This window comes from Morone saxatilis, unplaced genomic scaffold (assembly GCF_004916995.1).
Source record: "Morone saxatilis isolate NCDOM2014 unplaced genomic scaffold, NCSU_SB_2.0 Contig18, whole genome shotgun sequence".
NCBI lineage: Eukaryota > Metazoa > Chordata > Actinopteri > Moronidae > Morone > Morone saxatilis.
In genome coordinates, this window is record NW_023339740.1 from 17143899 (window position 1) to 17162322 (window position 18424).

Here is an 18424-nt window from a genome sequence, read left to right on the forward strand (position 1 = left end):
GATTTTGGTTTATTATTCAACACCAAATTCATTCGGCTCAAGCCATTATTTCCTTTTTCTGGCGATTGTGTTTTGCCCTCTGTAAAGAAAGGCAGAATATATGTACATTTATGACAGGCCTGGACCACTTGTGAATGTCATTTGTATAACAAAATTGGTTATTGCCAGAAATTCCCTTAAATTGCACCACTGAAGAACAAATTATCGGTTCTCACATGAGAGCATTTGCCTCTGCAAGTCCATACTCACTTTAGTTTTTGGTCGTCATCATCATGGTCTGCAGGGGTGTGCTTTCCGTTTGTCAGGCCTAGCAAAAACCCACATAAAGTAGTGACTTTCTAGAATCTCAAGAATGTCTCTCTCTGTAATAAAGCAAGGTATTTTGTCCTTACCTCCTTCTCTGGGTGTTGGAGGAAGTTTGTCTGCTTCACTCTCTGAGCTGTGGCCTCTGGATCTCAGGTGGTGTGAGGAAGGAGAGGGAGGTGCAGGGGAAGCGTTGGGCGTAGGAGGTAAGGTGGTGATGTTGGTCACACTCGGTGAATTTGGGCTGGCGGGGGTGCTGTCCAACCCGTTTGTTTTCTCCTCGGACGTTTTCCCATTTTGTTGTGGTGGGGATTTGTTTTTTGCCATTCGCGCTCCATTTTTAGCTTTCTTAAACAGAACAGACGTGCGACGACCAACTCCAACCAAAGGCAGAGTCGGTGGTGTTCCCAGAGGAGTAACCTCATGAACAGCTTCTGGTTGTGAGGATGGCGTTTCGCCGACTTCGGCCTCGTCTTCACCTTGGCTTTTGCTTCCACTGCGAGATGACCTCTGACGCTTGTAGGAGCGTCCGGGTGACCTCCGCCCTCCAGTTACGATACCCAGGACAGGTGGTTCGAGGGGGGCGTCACCTGGCAGCGGCGATGACACTGGGCAGGTAAGTTCTAGCACGGGTGGAGAGTCATCTAGATAAAAGGGAAATATGTAAAGATCATAAATACAGCTGAAACAATTAGGTGGTTACTCTCATAAATCATTTATTAATTCAAATCTCCAACCATAATCTGAGAATTTGCTTTTTTTATTTATATATTTTTTATTATATTATTGTAAACTGAATATCTTTGGGTTTTGGACTGTTGATCGGACAAATCAAGACATTTCAAGACGTCAGTTTAATCGTAAAGACAAATCAGCTGATTAATCAATAATAAACTGTTAACTGCAACTCTACTCAAAAATAATTTATTAACCATGCTGAATAAATGATATTAGTAATGGCCAAATGTAATTCAAGAAAAGTACATAACACAGAGGAAAAGTATTTGTTTTTACCTGTCCCAGAGTTGGACACTGCTGTCAAAAGTCCATTATTGACAACATTGGTTTTCCTCTTTTTCTTTTCCTTCTTCTCCTCCTCCTCCTCCTCCTCCTCCACTTCTTCGTCCTCCTTGTCGTTACCATTCACAGACTGAGTATTTTGCTGCTGCTGGTTCATCTTCTGTCTGAGAGTGTTGATCTCTCGGCGCAGCAGCCTAATGCGTTTGGTTCGACCGCCACTGGTACGCATGGATGTAACCACGTCCAGTTTGTCCAGTAAGGCCTTAAGCTGATCTTCTGTGGTTAGGTGCAGTCTGTTGTCTGGGTCCAGGAGAGAGTCGACTGTAGAGAGTAAAAGAAGAGAAACAAAAAGGAGGGGGAAAGGCAAATGATCAGATGAGGCATAAAGTTCACAAATAAATAGCTAGTTCCCACTCTCAACTCACCGTCGTCCCACGTACAGTTGTAGAAGCCATGTTTGTTCAGAGTGTCTGGGAGATGCATCCCAGTGCTGGGGTCCAGGCCAATGCTCTGAGACTGCCTGTGGGCGTGACGGAGAATGGCTCCGCCCACCTCTCGCAGTTGTAAGGCTGCCTTGTGAAACATGGTGTCCTTGGAGTTGTACTTGAGACAGTTGGAGATGACGAGGTCAAAGTCCTTCTCTAGGTCCGCGACGGAACAGTAGGCATGTCCTTCCAGTTTTGTACGCATGGTGGAGAAGTCCATGGGTTGGGAAATAAACTCCAGGTAATCTGGGACCTCAGTGAATCATGGAAATAAGATTGTTAGCTGAGTCAGTAAAGCCAAAGCAAATATGCTGCTGGGTGAAAAGTGTGTATTTAAATAGCTACACCAACCTCTGATAGGTTGACCGGCTGAGAGAAGATTTTTGCTGTGTCCTTCTCTTGCAGTTGGTCCAAGGTGGATCGCAGGAGCACCAAAGCGGGGGTCAACTTCAATTCAAGAGCAGCCTGCTGAATTTTCATCTGAAAAATGATGACGTAAACACACAGGGGAGAGTAAAAGAAACACAAGGTCACAAGTTGAAGAGATGAATGACAAGGCTGCTATAGTCTATAAAAAGTACACAATAAATACAGCTCCTGCTGTAACGCACCTGTTCTCTCTTTAGCCTCTCTCTCTTGCGGATCAGTTCCACCAAAAGTCTTGCTCTTTCGAGGTCTTGCCTCAACTTTTGCCAGTATCGTAGCTCTTCTCTTGCAGCACACAGCTTCTCATCAGGCTCCTTCTGAACACAAAAGAACAAGCACAAAAGATATCAGACTTCTGATTCAGCTTTAATATCCATCATACTTAGCCTTTTTTTTTTTTTTTGAGCTGCACTGAGACCCAAGTGTGCTTCTGGACACATTAAAGGGTCCAAAAAGTGAAAATTATGGATCAGTATTCACAATTAAAAGTAGAATAAACATTTTTACAAAGGTGAATAGATTTTTTATGAAACCAAATTCAAGTAAGTATTAAAAAGTTCTGTTAAGTAGTTATTAATTTTTATTTTATGTTTTAAACACCTTAAAGCAGCTTCAGGCCTCCCCCTGCCTCCCATTATAAAAAGAAATCCATAACTTTCTACACGCTGTCGCCCTCTGCAGTTGTGAGAGGAAAGATGACAAGAGCTGCGAAGGGTTGTGTGAATCAGCCATTGCAAAGTGTGATGACTGGGCTTATGTTTTGATTTCAGTGTGTGAGAATACAAACATGGTGTGAAGTGGTTTGTTTCCAGAGACAGAATTTATTGGTTCTGTAAAGGCCTGATAGTCTAATGACTGTAAATGTAACTGCACTGCTTTTAATAATGTATGATGCTCCACCACACAGATATATTAACTAACTCAAAATCAATATCAGCTTGGATAGCCACTTTAGACAGGTCTAAAATATGAGCAGTCACGTGCGCAAAGGATGGCAAAACCAAAAGTTGCTTGGCTTGCAATCACATGTTAAAATGCAACAAATGCTAAAAGTGCTGAAACAGTCAAGTGGTTTGGTCTGTTTTACATATTCAAAACACTTTCCTCTGACACATGATCACAAAATCCCCCAAAAAGCCAAAGTACTACATAACTATATACAGAATTTTGTGATGCTTTTGCAGTAGTTTTTTTTTTTTAGACTATTTGTTTTATTCTCTAATTTCTCTTTTAATAATACACACACACAAACTGATCATCTCTCACTCCACACCTGCTCTGCAGTCTTGTGGGCCTGTAGATGGGAATGAAGTCGGCGTATTAAAGGCATCCCATTTCGTGACTGTCGTTTCAGTAACCAGTAGTTATGAAGCCTCTGCATGAACTGATTCTTCCTCTGGACTTCAACTCCTGTGCAGATCTTGTTCAGCCTGCAAAGATGTAACAGTTGTACATTAAAACGTGTGTGTAATACTGGTATTCATAATAACACCACTAACTTCTGGACCTTATGGTTAATTTAATCTCAAAGCACTGGATCAAAACCTTATTAGATCAGAGATGCTGCTTCCTATGGATCCCTGTAGGAATATTAATAATCTACAATACAGTACTACAGTATATTAATAAAGTATGCTGGGTATGTAAATTCCAACACTATTCAAATGTCACACCTGTGAGAGGGTATCTGAGGCACAAGCAGCACAGGCATAGTTGAGCGACGTGTCGACCCACCAGACCCCTTTGTATTCTTCTTCTTCTGGCCCTTGGTAGCCTTCTTGTTTGGTGGTGAGGGGGGGCTTTGAGTGTAAGACCTTTGCCCCCGGTTACCCCTGCCCCCCACCAGTCTCCCTTCAACCGACTCGTCTCCAGACCCGTCCCGCCGAGACCCCACTGGAGAATGATGCTCACAGAAAGCAGTCTTCTTCACAGAGAAGGTGGTACCGTTGACGCCTGTCTCCCGCACTGGGTCTATCTTCATGAACAGGCCAGCCTTCTGGGCGCAGGTGACATGAAAAGCCCTGTAACAGTTGGCTTTGTGGCACTGAATGGATGCTCCTCTGCCCTTCTGCTTACACAGGTAGCAGGTGAGCTTCCAGCGAGCGGTAGGGATGTTCTTGACCCCCTCAACAGGCTCCAAAAACACCGTGTTGGCAAAGCACACCTCCGGGATCCATATGGCACAGACAACGTGGGCCCAGCGTCCATCACTTGTCTGCTTGAAGGCACCTCCGCGGTTGGGACAGAGCACACAGTCTACAGGACGGGAGGGGGACTGCAGGCAGCAGCGGCACAGCCACTGACCCTCAGGTACGTAGGGCACACCGTAACACTCCTGGTGGACAGCCAGATTGCAGATGTCACAGAACAGGATGACATTACTGTTGAGACATTCGTCATCCAGGCAGACGCAGCAGAAAGCGTCCTCGTCGACGGCACTCTGGGACAGTGCCTGGCTGCGGGACTCCAGGATGGATTCCCTCTCCAGGCGGTCAATCAGCAGTTCAAAAGTGTCCGGAGACACGGAGGCATGGCCATCAGACACCCTCTTTTGGTTCACCATCTCCAGCCAGGCCTGGTCCTCCTCGTCCATGTCATACTCAGCCACACTGTCCTGTTCCTCCAGTGACTTTTCTATGTAACGGTAGTAAGCTGCTGGGAGAGAAGGCGCCTCTGAGGGGCAAAATGAACCCAGCACACGAAAGGTGGGTTCAGGCAGCGGGCTTTGGTGCTGGAAGGAATTAGTAGGTCCTGTGTGCTGCTGAGAGCCAGACCGTTGGTTCTGGTGAGACGTATTTTTACCACTCCTCCTGCTTTTACTGTTTGAGGGTTTCCTCCACGATCTGGTTTTACTCTGCGTTTGCTCACTGTTCTCCTTGTTGCTGTTGCACTCGGCAATGTCCTGGGCCATCATCTCGTCCTCGGTAATAACCGGCAGAGAATCTGTGATGTTAATCCGATGGAGCCTTCCATCTAGGTCCACTTCCACTATTTTCTGCGCCTGAGCGTATGTCAAAGTCTCCCTGGACGGAGAGAGCTGCAGTCTGTAGGGCGAGGGGGGCCGACACTGGCCAGACGATCCCCTGCCCCTTCCTCTCCCTCGGCCCCGGCCCCTACCCATGTTGAGTCTGCGATCAGCTGTGTCACATTCCCACCTCCTCACCTTCCGCATGGGAGTTTACACCAGCTCCCTGACAGATACAAAAGGAAGAAAAACATATTTAAAGCAAGGATTCACGTTTATCTATTTAATACGATTTACAGCTGTTGTTTTGTCATTATGGGGTTGTGTATATTATTTGTACTCCATGCCATATAAGCATTGTCTTAAGTTAATAAAATAATAATAATCAGGTGAAACCCTCATAAATGCAGAATTTTTAACAAATGTCAGTGTTGGTACTGTTATTGTACAATTAAATCACCATTCACCACCCAATAATCGACTGGTTATTATAAAGTATAGTTGACTTGTTCAGATATCCAGTTCTCCCAGATGATCCTCATGGTTTAATTTGGGCAGCCCTCCCTCGCCTCATACCAAAGCAGTACTATTACTTTCGTTTTACTTTCTTGCTGTTCCAAATATATTTATATTTTCCTGATGACAAGAGTGAAGAAGGCAAAAAAGGAGTTAAAAAAAAGCCAAAAAACAGTGTTTAAACCCTTATAAACAATTACTTATGAAATGTTACCTTTAACCTAATAATTAATCAAAAATAAATTGGTTACAAAATGATGTTAAATAACAGCTTCTGTTATATTGAGTGTATCTAATGAATTTCTCTGATTAATCATAATCCTTCTCTCGGCCTGCCAACATGAAGAGTGCCATCTTATTTTGCATTATTGGTAAGCTCTGTTAACTTTATTTAAATCCTGGCCCGCTGCACGTACAGTGTAAAAGGGGGACCAACTCTGGTGTGGTGGTAATAAAACACAGCATGTTACCTCAAGTACTCTTTCCGCACAAACAAAACTACAGTAAGTTGTCCTGCTTGCATGCATGCAGCTCAGCTGTTCCTCCATTGGTCCAATCAGGAGTCTGTAACGCTGCACATTTCTCCCGGGCCAATCAAAACGCCAGCATCCTCTATTTTTTTTCCTTGTTGCTGTGCGTAGTTAGGTTGAAGAGCGCTAAATACCAACCCGAGTATCTAACATCAGTCAGCCATTTTGAGCGCACAACAGCAGAGACAACATTTGGACTGCAAGTTGATTAGCAGCCCAATTACACATGCCAACAGCAGCCAGAAAGCAGGCGCACTGTATGCACCGTGCCTGAATGCATAAAGCCACTGCATGTATACATCAGATCACGACGTGCAAATGTGCAACGTTTCGGGTTATTGCTTTGTACTCCAGACCCCTGCAAAAAAAAGATAGTCTCTTCGCCGATGTGATAACGTTACTCGGTCGGACAGGACACACAGAAGTCGAGTAACACAAAAAAAAAAAAAAAACCGAACAGATTTTTCCCTAAGCAACGCCGTTTAAAAGCTGAAACATATCAGACTGGGTTTACCTTTTAAAGTCGTCCTCTGTGGTGCGAGAGCCAAACAGAACAACTGCGGCTAGCTAAATGTCAGCTAGTGACAGGCTACAACCGAGGCGGACATGCTAGCCGTTAGCTTAGCTCGCCGGTAATTTCAGGAGCGACAGCGTCATCTTCAGCACTCCGGTTCTCCGCCGTGACTCCGGTCAAACACACAAACTCGACCCGGTTTCATAGCTGTGGTTTAAACCTTTCAAACGATGCTGTTTCGCAACTTAGGGGCAGCAAAATCCCGAAGATATCAAATTAATGTTGCTTGGATGAGGCTAAATATTCAGTCAAGATGGCTTGAAAAATACGCCCCTTTGGAAAAAACCACCTCAGCCAATCAGAGGTCGCCGCTTCGCCTCGCACGCAACGCGCACCGATCTCTGATTGGCCAACGCGTTAAAGCGAGTTCACCGAACTCAACCTGGAGCTCATAACAGAAAGAAGCGATGAGAAAAACAACGAGACATATATTGCGCGCCTTATGGCCTCGTCTTCATTTCCTATGGACCTTATATTGTAGGCCTACCTGTTATACACCTGCTATTGCTATGGAAACATGTTCTAAAGCTTGTAAATTAATCTAATATCCAGGTGTAATAACCACATAATAAAAAGAAAATAATAATCACATTTTCATACAAATATTTGTTACAATACAATTTAGGTTTGGAGTCCTGCTGATGGATTTTAGAAATACATCAATTCAATTCACAAGTAATATTTAATTTATTCTGTTAGCTGTTCAATTAGCTTTAAATTCTGTAAAAGTTCAGCATTTTCCTTTGAAATATTAGTTTAACAAAACAATCTGAGCTCAGAGTCGCCTTCTTGAGAGCTTTCAACCGTATCACACAGTCTTCAACGACAGATGGAGTTTGCTCAGTTCACATACAAACTCGTTAGGTGTCGTGCCGCCATAGATTTAATCCACAGCACGTTTAGGACTTTTCATCCATGTTGACGTAAAAGTTGGGCATGAAAGTTAAATATTTCATGGAAACCTCCAACTTTGAGTTCATATTGTTTTGTCAAACTGCTGTTTCCAAATGTCAAGGATGAAATTTAATGCTTATTGACATGCAAGCTCAGTAGCTGACTTGATTTAATCCTCATTATTTGTAGGACTTCATTTTGTCCAAGTTTTGTATTGCCAAACTATTACTGGCAAACCAGTCCAAACTTAAGGTCCACTTACTGTTCTTTTCTGGATCTTTCAATGAAAGAATGAACTTCCAGAGATGAACAGAGATGAGAAAGTGCTAGCTTTGCATGTAAACACATCCATCTCCAAGCTGATATTGATGATACTGCTGAGAGTTCTGGAAAAAGCTGACAACTTTGAGTTTGTTTTGTCAAAGATTTAGATTTAGTTTCAATGATTTTTTTCCCTCTAGCTTTTTCTTGGTTTGTATTTCTTTGTTTGTCTCATGCTAATGTAGCTCTATGTCTTACCATCTTTTAATTTAAGATGTAATAAAGAAACAATAATTAATCAAAATAATAATTACATAATTACAAAAAACAGCATTTAGACCATAGGGAGATAAAATGTACACAAAATATAAATTAATAAATTAAATGCAGTATTTCTGTAATCATTCACACAGATTCTTTATTCCATCAGCTGACAAAAATGACACCATTAGACTAAATAAGGCTAATTTTCTGATTTTCTTCAGTTCTGTTCGTAGTAGATTTAACAGTAATTTCATGGGTTTGAACATCAGAGCCAACAATGATTTTTACTAAATTAAGTTCATCTGCTGGCAGGAGTCGATGCACTTACTTCAAATTACAGGATGATCATATGCCAGTGCTGAGACACAATAATTACCAGTGCAGCAGGCTTTTGTTGAATTCATTTATGTCTTATTACTCGACTGATACAGCTCAAACTGAGAAAGATTGATGAACTAATCACTGGCTGACTCAGTTCTTTAGGTCACTAGTTTCACAGTAGGAGCTTTAAAATGTCTGCTGAACACACAATTCAGTGACCATGTTCAGTCCGCTGTCTCACTATAGAAACGATTCCTGTTGCCTTGACTCTCAAATTGATTTATATTAAGTTTTTCAGGCGTTGACTGGGCACAGGCTTCTAGTGTAACTTGAATTTATAACATAGTTTATAATCTATGACAAAATAGTTTACTTATTGTATTGTTATATATTGGCTCTAGGTCTAAAATTATAGCTGCTAGAAGATTTTGTTTTACTATACAGCCTATTGGTTCAGAGGTTAATAGTAAAATACAAAAAATATGATGAATTAATTAAACTGAATGTGCTTGTTAGCACTCCTGTCAGTACGCTTGCTATTTATTTTTTTTTGCATTGGAAAATGAAATCATTCATTAAAACCTACATTGTTATGTTGAAAGGACTCATCCAGAGTGTGAATCTGACAAAAAGGACTGCATCAAATATTGATTTTGGAGCTACACAGGAGAAACAACTCCTGGCTCCCTGCTAGCTTTGAACAGATTGGGAGTTTTTGTCTGTGCCCCGGCCACAAAGAGAATATTCTTAGTTATACAACAATTTAATGAGCCTTCAACATACTACCAAGGTCATTTTTGAGCTACAGACTCAGAAAGATCTCTCTGTGTTGTAACATTTTCATTATTCTAAAGGGCCTTCAGTCATTTCTATGACACATATTTTCTTTTTAAAATGTTAGTAAAGAGCGGAGAGTACTGTAATGCTTCTTTCTTATACTGAGCACAAATATCTCCAGTGGAATCTAATACACACATAACACTGATATGTGTACATCTCTGTAGCTTCAACACAGTGATCTTTTCAAAATAAAGGTTTTAGTTTTCTATAAGTGTAAAATACAGTGTAGCTTCAAACATTAAACTTTGTTCACATGTAATGTAAATATCATAAAACCTGTCATACATGGCTTGAATATAATTCATGTAAACTGTTCTACAACACTATGATGTGACTCAGATGTTTTTTTTTTTATTTGTGTATATTATTAAGATATTATTAAGAGTTATTTATATAGTAGTATAGTATAAATAAGTAGTATAGTATAAATAACCACACTTTGTTCCACAGTGGAAGCTGGATGTTTTTACTCCCCACCCCTTCAAAATTCTTCCACTTTCTCCACCCACAAAAAACTCTGTTGGCTGTCTTGAGACATTTGAGTCTGAAAAACTTAACAGATCACACAGTTGAGCTTGTTGGGGTCTGTCCACTCTGACGCACCAATCCAACAGTCACATCTTGGACTCTTGTCAGGTAATAAGAACATCCATCATATGTACTTTCCTGTCTGACAGCTTCACTGTTTAATGTGCTGATTCACATTTTTGCATTTATATCAAGAAAGGTATTTATTATTATATATATTTATTTAGTTAAGTTTATCCATGTGATTTCCCTGATGCACAACCAACTGCTAACTGTCTTTTTTTTAAAATAACTTATAGGATGCAAATCAGAAGAATCACAATGCTGTTTGGCTTCTTTGTATTGTCTGTTGGGTTTTTCCTGGACATGGGCGCGTGCACTGCAGGTAAGGAACTATTTTCTTGTCACAGGTTTGTACTTTTAATTCAAAATAAATAAATTATGCTAATATAACAAAACAGATATAATCAGATGATGTAGAAGTTGGTCTGATTGAAACATTAGAAAATGTTGTTTTGCCTGTTTACTCGTTAAAGTCTGACCCGGTCACTGCTTTTGTAATTCAGTGTGGTGGCAGTTCGCTTTTATGTCTCTGCCAAATTCCTCATGTTTTCACTGCTGGATTTGGTAGAAATTTCTCGGGCTTGACAAGACATAAATACATAAACAGTCGGCTCGGATCAATATCAAAGTGTAGCACCACATCCTGTCCAACTCTTGTAGAAAAACAGAAAGGGAAGCAAGCCAGTTGACACTCTCACAGAAAACGGTAATAAATCAACTGTATGGAGCAGACAAAAGCCCTGTGTTTCAGAGTGGCCAAAAAGTGACAGGGGCTTGAAGAGCTTGTATACGTGTCATCTTTTGAAAGGGAGGATCTAATGGTTGTCAGGATCACCCTGTGGTGATGGATCCCCAAGGCCTTGGCCTGAATCAAGGCTTTTGATACTCTTTGACTGCCCTCCCATCTCACAGTGCCATGGCATTGAGACTTTTTGAATTAAAACACTGCGCTAAATAGATTGTGGTGTTTAAATCGTTTCAGATCACTAGGATACCGGAAATCAGTTCTGAATAAAAGGTCAATACATGCACCCCGAAATTCACCTCAGACATCTCGGCATGTCAGATTAAAGTCTAAAGATGGCCAATTGGCCACTTGTGCCCTCTAACCAGTCAAATTGTTCCGTTTTTCAAGACAAATGGCCCTTGTATATCGAAAACAGACAGCCTTGGCCACCTGTAGGGTGTGCCACAGATGCTCTGTTTATTTAATAATTTATTATACCATTATTTCTTTCAGTGATTCCCAACCTTTCTGGCATGTGACAATTTAAAGTGAACTAATTATGACCACTAATCTCAGGTCATGACATTAGCTGTGAGGAGTTCAACCAAAGAGTGATTTTGTCTTATTTAAAGTCATTTTAGTGGCCTGAATAGGTAAAAATATTTTCTGTAACAGATATTTCTTTCTTATCCCTTTAATCATCTGGTGACCCCTCAGAATTATCTTGAGATCTCTTAGGGAAGTCCTGGCCCTCAGGTTGGGACCCAGTAATTTATTCCCCCTCATATTTTCCTGACTTCCCAGTTTTTGATAAACAATTCTTGTATCTAACTCTGAAAGTTGTCATACTAACGTGTTTCTTACTTTACCCCCTGAAAATCAGTGCAATCAGAGCTGAGAATCACAACAATAAAGGTAGTTAATTTGTCTCTTTTGAGCCTATAATGATGGTAAATACACAATTTAAGGTAAAACACATTTCACTGATTATGATTTGAAATATTTTCCTTTAGCAAGAGCCATATACGATGTCCAAAGGCACACAACTGGAGGGCTTTTGCATGGACCTGCTGTCTGAAGTAGCCAAGAAACTGGGCTTCAAGTACAAAGTACAGCTGGTGAAAGATGGCTCATACGGCAGACAGGATGAGAGCGGGAACTGGAATGGGATGATTGGAGAGGTGCTGAGAGGCGTGAGTACATGAAAACTGACATTTGGAGGGGTCCAAGGGCAGCAAACCACTGTGCGGAAGCTTGAATTACCCAGCTGGCATCTATGACTCACATCTGATACATTCAAAATAAGTGAACATATGGTGTGAACAATATCAGCAGGGTTGTTGGTATAATTAAAAATTCTCTTAAAGTAAGTATTTAATCATCCCCTACAGGAGGCAGACCTTGCGATTGCTCCGCTGACGCTCACTGCAGCTCGGGAGAAAGTGGTGGGGATGACCAAACCTTTTATGCAGACAGGAGTCAGCATCCTGCTGAGGAAGGACATCTCTGAGGAAACAGGCTTCTTTGATTTCCTGTCCCCCTTTACAGCCGAGACTTGGGTCGGCATACTCATTGCATACTTAGGGACAGCTGTTTGCATCTTTATAGTTGCCAGGTTGGTGATGCAAGTAGTTTCATTTTTTTGTGAATGTTTATGTTTATTGATGTGCTGTGGTTTTAAATATGAATTTATACTTCACTGTCTGTGTATACTTTCACATTTCTGCTGGCAGTATAAATCCTTTGAGTGCAGTCGCTTTAATAAGTAACATTTTTATGCAAATGCAGACTCAGCCCATGTGAATGGAGTCAGCCTCAGAGTGAACAGAACAGATTCAACCTCCTCCACAGCCTGTGGTACACAGCTGGAGCTCTGACTCTACAAGGTAAACAGCAAAACCAGACACTTTGTATGCCACCAAAGAGAGAAGACAATCTCTACCCTTAATGAATTTACTGATTTGTTTCTTTTCTGGTAATTCTTGTTGTCAGGTGCTGGTCCTCACCCTAAAGCTCTTTCAGGACGTGTAATCTGCTGCAGTTGGTGGTTATTTTCTGTTTTCCTCCTTGCTTGTTATTTCTCCAACCTCAACTCCTCTAAGACCACTGACTCCTCTCACCTGACGGTGAAAGGGTTTGATGACTTGGCCAGTCAGGACATGATTGAGTATGGGTGTTTGGCTGGCTCGTCCACCCTTGCCTTCTTTAAGGTAGAGACATTGGATCACTTATGGATCCCCCACATATCACTGCTGTTTCTCTAATTCTGTTTTTCCTTCATCCAGAATTCAAACAATCCAGTGTACCGCAGAATCTATGAACACATGGAGAGAACTAAGAGTTTTGTGTCATCTATGGATGAAGGGGTGCGACGTGCAAAAGAGGGAAACTTTGCCTTTATTGGAGAGTCTGTGTCTCTGGACTTGGCAGTAGCACGGCATTGTGAACTGGTCAGAGCACACGAAGTCGTTGGCATGAGGGGATACAGCATTGCTGCCGCCCTTGGTGAGGCTTTTCATTTTGAAAACTCACTAAGCAATGACATTTCACAAAAAATGAAAGGGTATTATTAACATTATAATTTTTTCCTCAAGGCTCACCCATCATAAAGAACCTCAGTGTGGCAATCCTACAACTGAGCGAGGCAGGGGAGCTGGCTTACCTGCGAAGCAAGTGGTGGGCCAGCAGCTGCATAGCAGACAAGGCCAAGTCTTCAGCTGTGCAGACGCACAGCCTCAAGGGGATCTTTCTGGTTCTTTCCCTTGGCCTGGGGCTGGGAGCACTGTTGGCTGTCCTAGAGCTCACCTCCAAGAGCCGCAGAAGTGCAGCTGAGCAGAGGGTATGAACAAGTGCATTCACAAATCATATAACTTGTGACGGGTCTCCAAAGTATTATCTTTTCAGACTCTAAACCAAATCACCTTGTTTTTTCCTCTGCAATGAGACTGTTTCAAACGCCTGAAGGCTGCAACAATTTAAAGAAAACACAGTCTGTTACAGTTAAAAGCAATCCTGTCTTTTTTTTACCAATGGACCCTTTTCTCAGCAGACATGAAATAGTAGGGTAAACACAGGTATTACCAATGACACTAATTAAGGCTCTGTTCCACTCAGGTCAAATTGTGCATGTTGGCTCACTGGAAAGAATCTGCTACTCTAAATGGAGCAGAACTGTATCATGTGTTGGGATTGGTAAAACCTGTGTTTACCCTACTATTTAATTTTCAAAATGGCTGCTGTGAAAAAGTTCTATTGCTTCTACAGCATCAGCTGTAGAACATCAAAATGCAGAGGACACAGCCAGACTCAGACGGTTGTGCTCACTTACCCACTTAACCATGTTTACATTAAATTCATCAACATATTAATGCATTGATTTGTTTCACTCCCACAGAAATCCTGCTGCACTGTGCTGATTGAAGAACTGAGTCTGCGCTTGAGGACCAGCAATGCAAACAGACCCCAAGAAAATGTAGACAAAGATAAAGAAAAAGCATAGAAACATCAAGTCTGAAAACGTAACTTTTAGCTTGTTTTAGCTGTTTCAAAATTTGTCATAATATTTAACAGAAAAAATAACTTATTTGTAGGTTTTTCTTACTTGTAAAGATGCATTAGATTAAAAAAAAGCCATTAAAGTTTGAAATAAAAAGACTCACATTTTATTAAAATAATCAATTTATTGTTTTTTAGGTACGAACACTACAGTGTCAATGAAAAAGCAAACATTATAGTTTAAATATTATAAAAATAATTATTAAAATGATCAATGTTTACACTTAAGAACTGAACATTTGACTAACAAATTGTGTACTTCTAAGTTTACTGTTTTTTTATGACTGCATCTTGCTGTTTTGTACAGTTGGCAATGGCATCACATCAGGATTTGAACAATTTCTTTTTAAAAACTATTTCATGCATAAAAACTGTTGATTGTAAACATCACAGCAGGCCTAAAATAATAAAAACTGTCTAATTGTGAAATTCTACGTTGTGTTTTCCCATTTATCTAGAAAATAAAATCAGAACTGCTTTGTGACTCAGCCCCCCTCATCATCCTCTCACATCTCCTTTTTTCTTCATCTTCTGACTGACGTTGTTGTCTTTGGAGGCACAAATCTAAACTGTGGTCTAATCTAAAAGAAAACACAGTACAAACACAAGCCATGATTTAATACAGCCACTTAACCTTCGTACCATCAGTTCTTTTCATCATCATATCATCTATGACTCACCATCTAGAAAAAGTGGCGATTTACAGCGGATCTCTCTCATCCTCTGGTCAAAAAGAGCCTTCATCTCCCTCTGCAGGGTGCCCTCGCGTTGCTCTGCCCCGGCAGGCACACAGGAGGCCACAAACTCCAGGCTGTCAGTGCTGCCGTCACTGCTGTTGGATGTGCTGTCAGACAGGCAGAGGCCATTGGGAATGGGCCTCACCTGGCTGCCGTAGCTGCCACAGTTTTGTGCTCGCTGTATCTGCCAGTGCAAAGCAGGCTTACGGTTCACCATCGGTGTCTGAGTAGAGGTAGTCTGTTTTCGAGGGCAACTGCGTGAGCGGACCTTTGTTCGTATTGGTGTAGACGGTCGTGGGGTAGCTGGGGCCTCTAAGGTCCGTCTCACCCTGGCAGGGGATGATGGGGGGATAAGTGGATAAGATTTGGCTTCAGGCTGGAGCAGAGGTTGTGGCACGGGCTGAGGCTGAGGGAGTGAATCTGTCTGACTCTGAGTTTCTGGTGGTTGCTCAGGTTCAATGGCAACATTGTTGTCTGGCTGTGGTTCTTTTGGTAATTCTTCAGATTGTTCAGGCTGCTTTGGTTCAAATGTCTGAACTGTTTCCTGCTCAGAACAGTTTGACTCTGGTGATTCATCAGGTTCATTCTCAAGCTCTTCTTGAATTGGATTTTGGCTGTCAGGAGCAGGACCATTAGGACAAGAAGCCTGGGGAGAGGTCTCAAGGTCAAAGCTATCTGCTTTCGCACAGGGAGCAGCCCCCATGTGGTGGGAGTCAGTGGAGGACATCCGGCTGAAGATCCCTCTTCTTGTCTCTGGTGGTTCATGAATTTTAACTCTGTGAGCTCGCTTCACTGGCTCACTCATGGCCCCTTTGTGGATGGCAGCCTTGGCTGCTGGCCCTTGTGCTAAAGGAGACATTTCCCAATTCCTGCTGTCCTGAGAGATGGCATCCAGATCTTTGCGGAAGTGCAGAGCACGCCCGTCTTCTGAGGACAGGACAGAAAAGTCCAAAGACGGCTGCCTTTGATGACCCTTCATATGCTTCTGGGCTGCTTTTTGGATGTGTTTTCTGGCTGCTTGCACAGCATTTGTGGGTTTGTTCTGTTTTACAAAGGACACCAAAGGTTTTAAGATAAAGTTCTAGCTGAAATTTGATTTGTGAGTTTATTCAGAGTAGCTTACCTTTCCTGTCACATCATTGATAGCAACATGAACAAAGATCGACGACTCCGCCATCCCCTCCAGGTACACATGTCGATACCCTACAAATTTGCATTAAAAAATCATCTTAACCTACATCTTTCATCCTAAAAGAACACTTCAACATTTTGAGAAATGTGCTTATTTTATATGTACAAAAACTGAAGCGTAGGAACAATAAGTTGTGGTTTTTATGAAGGGTTAGGTGTGAGACTATTTCTTGGCCAGGTTTAGAGGTGCTGCTAGGCAGATTTTGTTACTTTTGGAAAGAGCCAGGCTAGCTGTTCCCCACTGTGTCCAGTGTTTATGCTAAGATAAGCTATCTGGCTGCTAGCTTTAGCCCTAGAGTGGAATCAATTTATTTGATGTATTTCTTCTGTAATTTAGCTTTGCATATCATGTAATCTACCTGGCATCATACTGGGGAAAGCAACAGTCCTCTGTCCAATGAAATCTCGTCCAATAGGATCATGATCCCACACTTGGAAACGCACTAGGGCGATCTGTGGCATTTGAATGTTGAAGACGAGGGTCTCCTCCCACATTGGGTTGAACCCTAAATGACAGTAGAAGGAATGTTACAGACAGTCAACTGTCACTTATGAGATTTGTATTACAAGATGTATTTCGTGCACATACCGTTATCATCCACCACCCTCGTCTGCTGCTTGGAACAATCAACAGGTAGGCCAATAATCTCAACCTCAACAAAGGGATCAATAATCTGGAAGTACAAAAGCATGAGCAAAAATAGCATTTTATTGATGAAAAAGATATTTCACGTGTCAATAATAGATCATGTCTGGAGTATGTTGGCTTACCTCTCCTCTGTCCCCAAACATGGAGTCTTTGGGTTTGGGAAGCTGTTGTCCACTGATGATCTTCAGCACTAACTGAGTCTTTCTGTGTCCTGGTAGAGGATCCTCCAACATGGGGTTAAAGGCAGCTGAGAAGAACCAAGTAAACTGGTTAATCCTTAAGAAAGGATAGTTGCCATTAACTCTGCACAATCTGCATATACGCATACCTTTACACATGCACTTAGGCTTCAGAATATATCCACAGTTTCCGTTGGTTGAGAACTTGGCTTGGTTCAGTTCAAGCATACGGCCCTCTGTTTGATAATTCATTGCAACTAAAAGGAAAGCCAACATATATACATAAATGAAAAACAGTATTAAACATTGTACATTTCTAAAAGTAGACAGTATTTCAGTACAATTTTGTATTTGTATAACAGCAGATTATATCAGAAGTAATCTCAGGAGACTTAATTTATAGCAGGTCTAGATTGTAATTTTTATAAAAGTATTTACAGAGACCCAACAATTCCCACCATGAGCAAGCGACAGTGGCAAAGGAAAAACAAACTTTTAAGAGCAAGAAACCTTGACTGGTTGGCAGTGTTGCCCTCTCTGTGACAGTCTTACCCATATGGCATCCTGCATTCCAGTATGGCTGTGGGTTGAAGTTGCTTGAGTCAACTCTGTAGTTGGACGGGTAGACTCTTAGAAGTTGCCGTTGGGTGAAACGGACCAACTCTCCCGGTTTTAACTGTAAGATCTGGTTCATAACAGTCTCGTTGAGGGATGATACCTGCCAACTGTTCACTAATGCTGTCAGACAGAAAAGACAGACAGCATCAAACATCCATTCAAACGGTAAGTTGTTGTGTGTGATTAAAAAAAGCAAAGATTTCAGGTTTCATGTTTAAAGACCCTTTACCTTGTGTTTCTATGTCATGCACACGGACAGATTTTGTGTACTTGACCTGGTCAGACAGAGCTCGGGACAACCTCATTGTTTTCCTCTTCCTGAAAGGAGAGTTATAGACATACAGTACAAGTGTAACCATATATATTTAATGACTCAAACTACTTTGCTAATTCAACGACTAGCCTTACTTGGGATGGTAAACAATTTGTGTCCTCTCCCTGCTGCTGCTGTGGTCTGACTCGCCATCAGACATCGCCTTATTTTTCACTCTGATTCTCTTTTTCCTCTGAAAAAAAAGAGCAGTCACCTACATGTTTTCAGGTTTTCCTCTACACAACCTGTCTAAACCAGTCAAAGTCTGGTGGCAGGGAAAGTGTACAACAAGTCAAAGGGCCGAATAAAAATGTGTAGTATAAGGGTGGACCTTTCGTTTGAAGCTCCTCATGATCGATCTGCCAAATCGCCTCTTCTTTTTGATTGGATTGGCAAAGGTAACACTATTCCCATCCTAAAAGAGTCAAACATAATATATAATTATACTATCTATCTATCTATCTA

At 41.6% G+C, this 18424-nt stretch overlaps 3 protein-coding genes across 6 annotated transcripts in view; 1 reads left to right on the plus strand and 2 right to left on the minus strand.

The window, feature by feature from the left end:
• The window catches only part of brpf3a (bromodomain and PHD finger containing, 3a), a 10170-nt gene extending 3083 nt beyond the window's left edge, over nucleotides 1-7087 (minus strand). For 2 of the 4 annotated variants that reach the window (XM_035661285.1, XM_035661282.1), the window contains exons 1-9: nucleotides 6760-7087; nucleotides 3908-5425; nucleotides 3508-3664; nucleotides 2420-2551; nucleotides 2160-2288; nucleotides 1749-2061; nucleotides 1318-1644; nucleotides 393-947; nucleotides 250-307 (exon numbers count right to left, since the gene is read on the minus strand). In XM_035661285.1, coding sequence (XP_035517178.1) covers nucleotides 250-307; nucleotides 393-947; nucleotides 1318-1644; nucleotides 1749-2061; nucleotides 2160-2288; nucleotides 2420-2551; nucleotides 3508-3664; nucleotides 3908-5406 — 3170 coding nt within the window. In that variant the 5' untranslated portion in view covers nucleotides 5407-5425; nucleotides 6760-7087. The remainder of the gene's footprint in view (nucleotides 1-249; nucleotides 308-392; nucleotides 948-1317; nucleotides 1645-1748; nucleotides 2062-2159; nucleotides 2289-2419; nucleotides 2552-3507; nucleotides 3665-3907; nucleotides 5426-6759) is intronic. The other 2 variants (XM_035661283.1, XM_035661284.1) reach the window with 2 other exon arrangements.
• A 2879-nt stretch (nucleotides 7088-9966) lies between these two features.
• si:dkey-183j2.10 (probable glutamate receptor) lies at nucleotides 9967-14718 on the plus strand. The gene is made up of 10 exons (XM_035662234.1): nucleotides 9967-10035; nucleotides 10227-10312; nucleotides 11601-11632; nucleotides 11731-11910; nucleotides 12109-12332; nucleotides 12506-12603; nucleotides 12710-12927; nucleotides 13003-13222; nucleotides 13312-13556; nucleotides 14112-14718. The coding sequence occupies exons 2-10, from the start codon at nucleotides 10228-10230 to the stop codon at nucleotides 14214-14216; spliced, it is 1407 nt and encodes a 468-aa protein (XP_035518127.1). The 5' UTR covers nucleotides 9967-10035; nucleotide 10227; the 3' UTR covers nucleotides 14217-14718.
• A 130-nt stretch (nucleotides 14719-14848) lies between these two features.
• plch2b (phospholipase C, eta 2b) overlaps nucleotides 14849-18424 on the minus strand; it is an 8859-nt gene continuing 5283 nt past the window's right edge. The window contains exons 12-21 of the mRNA XM_035661743.1: nucleotides 18055-18152; nucleotides 17876-17964; nucleotides 17581-17766; nucleotides 17178-17285; nucleotides 16972-17096; nucleotides 16790-16874; nucleotides 16560-16706; nucleotides 16133-16212; nucleotides 14953-16051; nucleotides 14849-14853 (exon numbers count right to left, since the gene is read on the minus strand). Of these exons, the coding sequence (XP_035517636.1) occupies nucleotides 14849-14853; nucleotides 14953-16051; nucleotides 16133-16212; nucleotides 16560-16706; nucleotides 16790-16874; nucleotides 16972-17096; nucleotides 17178-17285; nucleotides 17581-17766; nucleotides 17876-17964; nucleotides 18055-18152 (2022 nt within the window). The remainder of the gene's footprint in view (nucleotides 14854-14952; nucleotides 16052-16132; nucleotides 16213-16559; nucleotides 16707-16789; nucleotides 16875-16971; nucleotides 17097-17177; nucleotides 17286-17580; nucleotides 17767-17875; nucleotides 17965-18054; nucleotides 18153-18424) is intronic.